The following is an 11,824-nucleotide window of genomic DNA, read 5'->3' on the forward strand; positions in this document are numbered from 1 at the left end:
TCAGTAACCCACAGTAAAGCTAAATGAGCGACAACTCTTTCCTCCCACAAGGCGCTTGTTGTTCTTCTTTGGAGAGGTCTCAGACTTCTGTAAGTTGGCATTTCCTAAGGGCTGGTCCTTCATGAGGGTCTGGGCAAGGCGAGCTGCTTTTAGTTCCCTGCAAGGGAAGAGATGGAAGAGAAGGGAAGTAAGCTATACCATGCATGAATGCCTGTCAACTGTCAGAGGCTGTGAACAGCCTTGCATCGGAGAGTTAACACTTCGCCAGCATTGATTTGGAAAATTAGAAGTTCTTTATGACTACCCCTGCAGACTGGATCAACTGATCACTTATGCAGTCAGCACGTGAGGTCAGCAAAAAGCACCCAGACCAGCACTGTTGTGAAGTGCCGCTAGGTAGGTCTTCTCCTCCACATTGCTTCAGGTATTGTTATTGGTGGGACTGAGTTGAAGTCAGTGCCACTCCATGCAGTAGATGCCTAATAAAGGTATGTTTCTTCTCCATTGCCTTCCTACCCTGATTCTCGCTGCTCTCCCAGAGCATGTGTTCTTCTTCCTACTCTGTAAACCCATTCCTAGCTGAATACCGCAACAAGAGGGAAGGTGCAACTATCCTAGTATCTCAAAACATCACTGCCAGCAGCAGTGAGAGAGCATGGGAAGAGGGTGCCTGCAACCACCTGGTAGTTCTCTTTCCCTTCCATGCTGAACCACTATCTCAGCTCAGTATCAGTTAATCTGCCTGCATATTGTACCAGCATGGGCCATCATCCATGACTCAATAGATGTGCAAGTTCACTGCTCTAATTTAGCCAGAATCCACAAGCCGGAGATGAACTGCAGCTGCATTGGCACTACGAATGTCTACCTACAGCCCTGCCACCCTGTAGATCCAGGCAGTGTCACTGGGTATTTCTGCTGGTGGACCTCCCTGCATTCAAGCCTGGTCATCAACACTTGCTCAACTAATCAAATCTGCCTTTTTCCCCCAGTGGCTTCACAAAAGCCCTACCTTTCCAGCATGGCAGTCTTACACTTCTCCACATTTAGCTGCTTCTGGAGCTGCACAGCTTTTCCAAGTGAAGGACGGAGGATTGGGTGCTTAGTAAGAGCTGTGGCAGAGGGTCTTTCCATTGGGTCAGGATGGATCATGAGCTAGAAGGCAAAAGTCAGGGTTTACAACTCTTCCTGTCACATGCCACCTGGAAAAACCCCCTTCCTGTTAAGGCTACTGCCTCACCTTCAGGAGTTCAATAAAGCCATTGGGAAGCTTCTGAGGGATCAATGGGATATTGCCCTTGCGGATGTGGTGCCACATGGCCCCATTGTGAGGCAATGGTCCTGCACCTGCTGCCAGAGCTACTGTGAGCGCCAGGGCAAAGATGTCTGCCTTTGGCAAATGGAAGTATTGCTGCAGAGATAAGAGGAACATTTATACAGAGAACGTTATATTGAACAGAGGTGTGTTGGGATACCAGCTCAAAAAGCAGCAACTGAACAAATACACGATACAGCCTTCACCACCCCTAAGTTATGTTTGTCCTCCTGTGTCTTGAATACTTGAGCTGATCAACATATCTAAGCTGGTTATTACAAACGGATTTCCTTTTTGTTCACAGGCCACAATGGCAGAACTAATGCATCTTTCAGAAGAGGGCATAATCCCCCCAGCAGTGCTTTCCACCTCTCCACACTGCCTGATCAGTGTTTGGTATGCAAAGCATTTCTGCAGGTGCAAGCATTCATCAGTAGTTACACCCAGCAGATTCATATCAACTGGATATGTAACATGAAATGGACTGTAAAACTTTGTCCAACTTACCCCTAGAAGCTAAAAATAGTTGCAGTAATCTCAACTTGCTTCTAAAACATGTTAGAGCAATATAAATTATGTTAGGACAACATTATTTTTCTCCAATTAAGTCAACTACCAATTTCACAGCCAGACCTGATGCAGGAAAAAAGGAGATAAGTCATTATTCTGGCATGTTCCTTGCCTTAATTACTGTTGATCTCTCTCTACTTGCTCACTACCCTTGTTCACCAAACCACCCCATCAGCAACTGTTACCTCCTGCAAAATTTCATTGGCTAAAAACCGTCTGTCTCCCTCCTCCACTTGAGGGTTTGCTATTGATGTCACATGGCCAAGATCACCTAAAAAGCAAGCAAGCAAAAAAGAACGACTAAGAACAAACTGAAGTAGATCAATAAAATTCTACTTTCCAGAAGGTACCAGCAGAACTACCAGAAGCAGCAAAAGAAGGGAAGCCTGCTTTTAAACAGAAATGCGGGCATGGAAAACAAGCTTGTCGCTTTAGAGGAATTAATTCTGGTGAGTACAAGAGTTTTTTAGGATGATTTTAAATGATGCTGAATGATGTCAGTACTGTATAGAAACCCCTTCAGCAACCAGGACAGAGCACCATCAAGCAGAAGTGCAACCTTAGAAGTAAGGTAGTTGCAATGTGAGCTAAAACCTACCAATCTTATACATCACACCAGAAGAGAACTCATCATCACTGTCACTCTCTTCCTGCCCAGCTTGGCCCTCAACTGCCAGCTTGTGACAGATAAAGATATTACCTGCAAGACAAGTGAAGTTTAGCAGCTATCAGTAGAACAGCCAGACAATCCTGTGGTAAACCCACCTGTAAAGCTACACATGCTTTGCAGACCAAGTTACGAATATGCTTCCTGCCCAATCAGAAACAGGAAACTGTTACATCTTACATATAAAATTACCCATTGTAATCACCTTCTCTGCCCCTCGCTCTGCTCCCCCTGCTAGGAACGTTTCAGCAGGACAGAGCATCCACTATGAGGATCTAACCACATGACTGCAGAGGGAACCCTGCCATGAATATGCCCATGCTCAGCTGCACAAAGTAGATAGTTTTTTGTTTTGTTTTTTACTACTTTTGCAGAAATATAATCCCTCGGGGTAGGTACAGAACAAATATTCACTTCTCACTCCAGTTTCTCACAAAGATCAAGCATTGTACAACAAAACAATAGCAAATAAGGAAGTCTTCCTCCTTTAGCAGCCCTACTAGCTCCTCCAGTAGTGGAAACTATTCCCGTAAATAAGATCACAAGACAAGTCAAATGATACCAACTGCTGCAGAAGGTTCAGATTTACAGCAGCAGTAGTGGAAAGTTTCAGAATCCACACTGCACATTCACTTTCTAGGATAAAATCCTCTTCCCTTTAAAGCACTGTAAGAAGTCTACCAGGAGAGTCAGAGTGTGGAAAGGGCAGTTCTCAGAGGATAGAGGAAGAATGCTGCACTTACTAGGTTTGATATCCAAGTGCACAAGGCCAGAGTTGTGGATGTATTTTAGTCCCATGGAGACTTGTAACAAAATTTCTTTCAGCTTTGTTTCAGGGAAATACTGACCATGCTTTGCATTTTCCAGAAGCACATCTTGGAGACTCCCACCTAGAAGAAAACAGTCAGTCTGAGATTCGAAGAAGACCTCATGGAACACTGTGTTCAGAGCAAGGAAATTAAGCTCCCAGCAGCAGATGTGATTAAAGAATGCAACATTTGACAACAAGGCAGATAAGTTGTGGCTCTCAGTATTGATTGGCCTTTTTGCAGGACTAGAAAAATATAATTGCCTCTCTCCCATCATCTTTATTTTCACCACTTCTCCTTTAGTCTCAGCTTTTCAGCCACTAGAAAACATCTGCACCCATGTTTAACTGGTACCTGCACCAGATTTGCAATTACTACTCTACACAGCCATCACCACTTATCATAGCTCCCAGCTTGAGGTAGCATTTGAGCAAGGAGAACAACACACCAGCATTCACAGCTCCTCTGATAGCCAGAAGCATATTCCCCAGCATTTCCTAACCAAATGTGTCCAGAGCAAATCCAGGTGAGTGTTCTACCCTGCCTGCAGCATGAGTAAACAGTTCAAAACCCATTACTTAATTCCATTCCCCTAAGGCTGTTGAGCCCTTTCTCCTACCCAAGATGTTAACATAAGATACATTCATCTCAGCTGCACCCACCCAATGTCTCAGCCTTTAAAACACTCCAGCCCTTACCATTACAGTGTTCATTTTGTATAATCATGTGATCATCTTCTGCCCATGCTGAGTAGTAGCGCACAACATGGGGGTGGTGTCCAAGGACCGCATGAGCATAAACCTCACGCAATGCCAGCTGCCTAGAGAAGCATGCACAGAAAAAGCATTGGTGACAGGATGTCAGGGTACTGTGTGGGACCATACAATGAGTTTGATTTGCAGCCTGACTCGGGAAAGGGAAAGCAGGGATGTTTTGGACTCAGATTTTGGCAGATGGACTGACTCACAGCTGCTGAAGCAAAGCCTTAAAAATGGATATTCAGGAATACCTCAAGCTTGTCAAGCAGCTGCCAATGCAGGCACCACTGAACAAGTCTTCTATTAAAGTGGAAAAGGTACTTTCAAAGACATTGCTTCGACACATCAGCATGCAGAATAACACTAGGTGGTCAATACGGATGCAAATAGGTTGTGTGGAAGGCCAATACCACAAGTAAATAGTTTAATAGTTGTTTTAAAGACAGACTGGCTGCATGGGGTATGAGGATTCTGGGTAAGCTGCCATATCACTTTATAGTGCATGTGGCTTCTCCTCTCTTAGACATTTGTATTTATTTGCCCTAAAATGGTATCTTTCTTCACCCTCCCACCTCTTATTTAAACAGCAGCCAGTTTTTGCTCCCACCACTCTTCAGATACCTTTATATTCACACTCCCTCCTTCCCGATCACACCTCCCAAGAACACGTCCATCATTTCAGCTAGCACACTCACTCATCTGAGGATCCTGCCAGAGGCCTCTTGGAGCGTTTGATGGCATAAACACATCCGTCAAGGCGCTTGATGCATTTGTAGACAGAACCAAATTCCCCTACACCAATCCTTTCCAGTTCCAGGAATTCCTTCTGGTAGCGGGAAACCATATTGCTGTCTTTCAGAGGACACCTCTAGAAGGTCATAAGTACAGCAGAGACAGCAGTATGAGTTGAAAGACTCAGATACACATCACGTTTTTAGAGCTGTGAATCATTCATCCAAACACAAGACCCATTTTACTCCCTTTCCCATCCTGAACTCTCTCCACATGCATGCAGACTTTCAACTGGTATCTTCCACTTCAAGATTTTTGTAATTTTCTGGGCGCCTAACAAAGGCTGCCTTCATCCAGCTCAGTCAAGATTTATTTATTCTAATCATAGGGTTAGAAAATGCAGCTAAGGACTAAAGAAACAGTTTAGTTGGCTGTATGTGGCTTGCATTACTACCATCATATCCCTTCTCTTGGCAGCTCAGTCCGGTTCCTGCACCCACAACAAATGAAGTAAAACAAGGAAGAACTGCAGAAAGAGTATTTGCCTTCTGCTCAGCTACTGCAGACTTGAGAAGACTTGTTACCAGACTTGATACATGGAAGTCCAGCACTTCTGTATCCATCACTCACATTCTCAGCTTGAGTTTAAATGAGAGCTATTGACTATTTGGAGCTAAGGAGAAATTGATGCTACCCCAGCTACATAAAACCTGCTTTATGCTGGCAGTCAAAGTCACCTACAGCAAGCACACTGTGCACCAGCTGAGGATCTCATTGGTTCTGAAGCAACAGCTGTTGACTAACTGTACTTCAGCAGGTCTAAGTGTTTGTATTCCCGGCTATTTCCTCACCAAGAGCCACATCTGTACCAAGGGATAAAAGCCTGCAGAGCAGCTGGAACATTATTGTTACAGTGACAGTCATCAGAGAAATAGAAGGTGCTGGTACTGCTTGTAGAGTGATGTCTACCAGCAGGAGAGAGAAGGAAAAAAGTAGTGGCGCATGAAGGGAACAAGAGACTGGACTATGTGATTTCCCTTTATCCCTCTACATCCCTTACAGGGACAAGGATTCCTGTTGCACATGAATTCCCACAAAAACCACTGCTGTGATTCCTGCTAGACTGCAATATGACCTTAAAGGAAGGATTTGGTCCCCCAGTCAGAAAGATGTGGCCCACATGAAACAGCAGCTCTTCACAACAAGCCAAATTTTGTAAGACAGCTAAATACTAGCTCAGGAAATAAAAACAGCTTCTAGTAACAATTTTGTTTCAGTTATGGTTGAAATGAATGCAGGAATAATGTTTCAGTAAGACAAAAATTGAGACTTTCTTCCAAAGAACCAGTCCCAAATGCCACATGCTTGAGAAGCTACAGCTGTGTATTATTACACCTGCTACAGGTTTTCTGCAATACCAGTTTTCTCGACTAGAGGGTATCATTATTCTTGAAGTGAGCCTAGGTATTTCAGTTACAGTGAACAAAACATACAAGAAATACCTGGTTAAAAGTGCTGCTCAAGAAAACTGAGATTTTTACCTCACCTGAATACAGATCTGATTTGCACTTGACTTCCTTTCCAGAAGCCAGCAAGGATGAGAAGTGGAGAAGTAAGGATAGCAGGACCCAGCTCTGCCAGCTGGCCAAGGGCACACTCAATCTTGCTCCTTGCCCCATTTGGCAAGCCAGCACACACTGCCACAGAGGTTTTCCAGCAAATTTTGGTTTCATGCTTAAAGACTGTGCCTGCTGGACCATGGATGCAGGAAATGTATAGTGAAGCCTTCAAAATACACAGACAGCCCACTTGAATAAGAAAGCCCTTGGTGGGGTGGGCAAGAAGTCCAAATACTTTTTCACATCTCTCCTGACCAGCCGCAGAAGGAGAGCAAAGGACATCAGCCAGGAGATGCTCAACTAGGGTATGCCAAGCTCATCTTCCAGCATCACCACAGCTTCAGTGGAGAGCCAAAATAACACTTAATCACAGCTGGCCTCATTACAGCTAAATTCATGCACTGGTCAGAGTGGAATTTTCAGTTGATCAAAACTTGCTATGTCAAGTCTGAAAAACCAAGGTATACAAGGCCATGAATCTAGGTAGCTCTGCATTTACTGATATTATCACTTAAGTCACAGTGGGAGCCAGGCTCTCCTCAGATCTGCTGGTCTCACAGCAGAGCCCCTTCTCTGTACCTCAGCTTTCTTACAAAAGAAACTTACTTTCTTACTTCTTACTGAGGTGCAAGGTGGCCAAGTTTGATAACTAGCATGAAACACTGCTTGGGACATTCTAAAGTCAGAGAAGTCAAGAGGATACTTCTAACAAGACCTACAGCAAAAAGACATTCACCTACTGAGAGACATTCAAGAATTTACTGCCTCATTTCAGGATTTTGCCATTGCAACTACTGCAGCTGAAGTTCAGCCTTCAGTACTCATCCACATCAGAATCATTCAGATCTTTTTCTGTGGTACAGGTCTATACATTATTTGCAATGTAGAAAATATATTATATTCCCATCCAATGATGTTCAGTACACTGATTCATAGCTACAGCAATACACGTGCTCCTTCAAACCACATAGGTACAGTCTCTATTTAGAGTAATTCAATAATACACAAATACAGTAATTACTCCCTGCCCCCCAAGGAGCCCAAACCATGACATGACCTATTGACCAAAACAGATGAGTTTTAGAGTTACCTGTATAAGTTTCAGATCTGCTTTGGTACAAGCTTCCTTGAGGAATCATTGCCAAGTTTGCTATTTCAAATCTTAACAGCAGACATTCAGCTCAGAATGATTCTATTACAAGTACCATCCTCTGTCACACAGTAGTTTAAACCCCAATGGTTGAGTAAGTTTCACCAAGCACTAAGACTTGGTAAGCATCTTATGATCATATTGAGGGGGGAATTATGCAGAGGCACTCACCTGGGTGGGTAGCTCCTGTTTTACCTGGCCTCTTAGATCAGGATTCCTTCTGTAACAGAAGTTCAGGAAAGTCTACATGTATCACTGAATATATATTACTGAAGTGGGTAATTCATTGTTAGCAAATAAGCCCGGGTACTAAAAATGTATCCTTCATTACTAGTCTTGCTGAAATTAACTCCTCCCCACCTGTTATTTAAGAGCAGTTCACTTACATCTCTCTGGCTTTCCGCTTGCCATTGGGAAGAAAGAGCATTTGTCGGTATGACTCTGGTGTAAAGGGATTAATGTTGACAAGAGAAGCTTGAGTAGAGTCATCCAAGTCAGCACCAGGAGTAAATCTCAGATGTCTGAAGCCTTTGGGTGGGACCTTTGCCCCAGGTGAAGGAAAAGCTGTCTTTGATAACAGGCTCTATATTGAGGGAAGAAAGAGCAGTAGATGAGCCAGCAAGATACCTTTGTTGCCACGAAGTCAGAATAAAATCAGTGCTGTCCTGCAAATCAAAGGAAACTGATCCCTTTCTCAGAGTAGTTGAATCACTAAAGCCCTAAACACCAAGGCCTAAATTTTCTTCTCCTTTCATAAAGTGTTGAGTTCTTCACTAAACCTTTTCAGACTGTTTGCTGCTCTCTAGGCTGCAGAGCCATTTCTGCAAGCTCAAAAGGAACCAACTGTTCACCTTCCCCTCCTACAGAGCCACAGAAATTGCACCATAGTTGTGTTCTGTCAAGCCTGGACTGTTGCATCAGTTTGGTCAGGACAGGTTTGTCAGGAAAGTGAGATGGGGCACCACCCAAGTTCCCTTCCAGTTCCCCAGTGGTAAGCAGCATCACTATGGGGAAGTTACTAGAAATATTTAGGTATGGCTGCTGGCAAGGTGGCCAGAAAACTGTTTTCCTTGGAAAGATAAACTCCGGTTTCAGAACTTCTGGATTTTAATTTACCTTTCTGCAAAAGACAGGCAACTAAGGTTTCAGTCTCCCTGCCTAAAACCTTAGCTTAAAGAAGCATCCAGCCTTGATCCAGGAATGGAAAGGTCTACTTGATTTTCACAATGATGTGACCCCTTTATAACCACCAGCTTTTTTGACATAAGTCTCATGATTCAATTTGGTTTTAACTTGTTTCTAAAGGTGCTCTTATTACATCTCTTCCTTCTAGATAAAATGCTCTTAAAAGTAGTCTTTTAACCAAGAACGCTCCACCATGAAGATCAAGATACATGTTTTGGTCCTACAGAATGGCTTCATGAGCAAAGATATGGCTCCAGATCATAACTGGAACTCCTTCCCCCCTTTCCCTGGTGTTTGACTGGAAAAAAAAAAAAAAGATCTTTACACAGTAGAGTGCATTCATCTACTAGTGTGGTACTCAGGGATATGGTTACTTTTGGGACATGCCTCTATTTCAACACCATATTGACAATTTGTAGCCACTGAGTTACTGTAGCCCTGAAGTTCCTCTCAATCACTTTCTCAAGGTCCAACCTATACACCCATGCTCTTGTTGGAAAAGCTCTGCATATGGATGCATTAAAAGCAGTACTACAGTACACAGCCAAGTACTACTTACCCAGCAATCTGAATCTCTGTAGGCTTGTGGCTATGTTCTAGTTTAGACACAAATTGAGAAGGGAATATAAAATACCATTGCAGCCTGCTGTTGCATGCATGCAGTTACCAACTGCTCTACTAGGGCTCAATTTCAGTATCAGATAGACACGTCTCCAGTAGCATCATCTGAGAGTAGCTGCTAACACTCACTGTAAAACAAGGCAGCTACCATAATTAGCTGTAGCAGTTCTGAGGACTAAGTTCATAAAATGTAATCATCTGCCTACTCTGCCATGCAGTCTACCTAGGGCATCAGTGCTGCTCTGTGTGCAGATGTGGCTCTGCTCTTACTCTTTTTCTTTCAAACATTCCATGATCAACACTGCCAGCTGCCTCTGCATGCAGACTTAGGCCCTTTAGAGCCTGTCTTTTGCAGTATACCGAGAAACAAAGGTATCTCTCCCAGAACACAAACAAACGAATCCTGCTGATTTGGTGCAATTGCTGTTAAGATGCTACAAGCATGTCTTAAAGCCAACAGTGGTGCTGAATGCAGGAGCACACACTGAAAGCACTCAGCATTACCAGCAGTGCATCTGGTCTGGAAGGCAAATGCTAGGCCTCTCACCTATTTTAATGTGAGATTCAGGAAGATTTCTTAAAGGACTATTGCAGGAAATTGTTGAAGCAAGGCCCTTTAGAGTCACTTCTCCCTTAGAAGAGGCAGAGCAGTTCTCTGAGTCTATATGGCCACATAGTCACATGTGGTCTTAGGGCCAGCCTCTACCCACATAATCAGGTGCCTGGAGGGAGACAACCCAAAATCCTTAGGTGGCTAGGAGTCAAACTGTAGCTCAGAAGTACTAAAGGAATTGATCACATGTGCTACTTCAGCAAATAGCAATCTATCAGCAGAGTAGGAGCACTGTAAGGCCTGTAAGAGCTACACGGCATTACAAATCTTGAATGCTAGAAGCCAGTGCATGCAACAGAAACACAGGAACATCTAAGAACACAGAAAGTGGCTTTGATTTGACAATCATTCTTACAGAAGATTGCATCAGTTGTATTCTATTTCATACAAGAAGTTTCAAAGAAAATAGGGGGCTGGGAACATTCTCTAAAGAGGCCAGACCTGTAGTTAAATTACACATGAGGAGAGTGGTACAGAGGAAGACAGGTAGATCCTCCTTCACAAGCACACGCTGATTTGTTGCCCTGTGAACAAAGCTCTGCCTTCCCAGATCCCCTGAACAGCTCAGTTCCATGCACATAGAAGCAGCATCAATGATCAACAAGCTGATGGGAAAGGTTCCAGGTCCACCAGACAGATTACACCCCAGCAACAGCATCATTTCCAACTTCCTCATCAAGAGAAAACCCACTTGTATCCAAAAATGGGCTGAACAGAACAGACAGTGAGGGCAGCTGCTTGCCTCCAAGTTGCCCCTATGTAACTAGCACCTCAAATATATATTTATCCTTCTGGGAGCACTGTGCACACTGCCTACAGAAATGCTGCATGTGTCTGGCCCATTACACAGAGCAGGAGGGAGAGAACAGCCAAGGCAAATGGCTATTTTTTTTTCTTCATGTTTTTTTTTTTTAACACAGGCTGAATCATTACCAATTAATTAATTTCAACAACAATTTGGAACGTGTCAAGGAACCTGCTCCCACACACAGGTTTCTATTCACATTTACAAAATAATCAGCTAAGGAGCCTGTGGGCCCAGTTTCTAATGGAAGAGTAGAAGGCCAACGAGGATTTATACAAAAAAAACCTACTTCCCACAGAACTAGCAGCAGTTTTCCCATATTACACATACAGCAGTGCCCCTGTGATACCACAGCCCCTGCCAGCCCAGGCACAGAAATGCACACCGGTACCTTGGGAGTGTGTGGGGTGTCACAGAGCTGCAGCTTCTTCCAAGTGATGTGCAGCGGTGTCTCTGCATTGCCACGAGTCCTGCTCACACCTGGGGAGGATTTCAGGGTAGGGCTCATCCAGGATTTAGTCCTGCTCAGGAAAATCTCACTGAGCTTCCTGTGAGGAGTTGCAGGGAGAGGACTGTTCCACTTCTGGAAGTCACAGCTCTTGACTGGGCTGGAACTCAGTGTATCCTCCTCGTTAATGCTTCTGTCTTCACCCTCTTCTCCACAGTTAGAAAAATCCAGCCTCTGAATGAAGTCATTGTTGTTCTCCCAGTCATCCATGTCACCATATGAAATAGAGCTGATAGAGTGGAGCCTAGCCTGCCTGGTAGAGGAAGAAAAGCAGGAGAGAAAGACAGCGTTACTTACATAGGCAGTGTAGCTGCCCCTTTCCTCACCTAGACCAACTTAACATGCTTGCTCCCTGTGCCAATTTCCCTTGCCCTTTATGCACAGAGGCACGGAGCACACAAAGCTGTCATTCAATTGCACTGATAAAGGAATATCCCCAAATCCCCACATATAACCCTATCCAGCTACCTGT

At 44.0% G+C, this 11,824-nt stretch overlaps 1 protein-coding gene across 1 annotated transcript; it reads right to left on the reverse strand.

The window, feature by feature from the left end:
• WEE2 (WEE2 oocyte meiosis inhibiting kinase) lies at positions 1 to 11,562 on the reverse strand (the record flags this gene model as incomplete). Its single annotated transcript, XM_079538932.1, has 11 exons — positions 1 to 157; positions 1,013 to 1,155; positions 1,241 to 1,411; positions 2,071 to 2,156; positions 2,484 to 2,585; positions 3,296 to 3,442; positions 4,060 to 4,181; positions 4,815 to 4,987; positions 7,792 to 7,840; positions 8,007 to 8,203; positions 11,236 to 11,562. 11 exons carry the CDS (start codon positions 11,560 to 11,562, stop codon positions 1 to 3), a joined length of 1,674 nt encoding a protein of 557 aa, XP_079395058.1.
• Positions 11,563 to 11,824: the final 262 nt, after the last annotated feature.

Source organism: Tetrao urogallus (assembly GCF_951394365.1).
Source record: "Tetrao urogallus genome assembly, chromosome: 1".
Classification (NCBI taxonomy): domain Eukaryota; kingdom Metazoa; phylum Chordata; class Aves; order Galliformes; family Phasianidae; genus Tetrao; species Tetrao urogallus.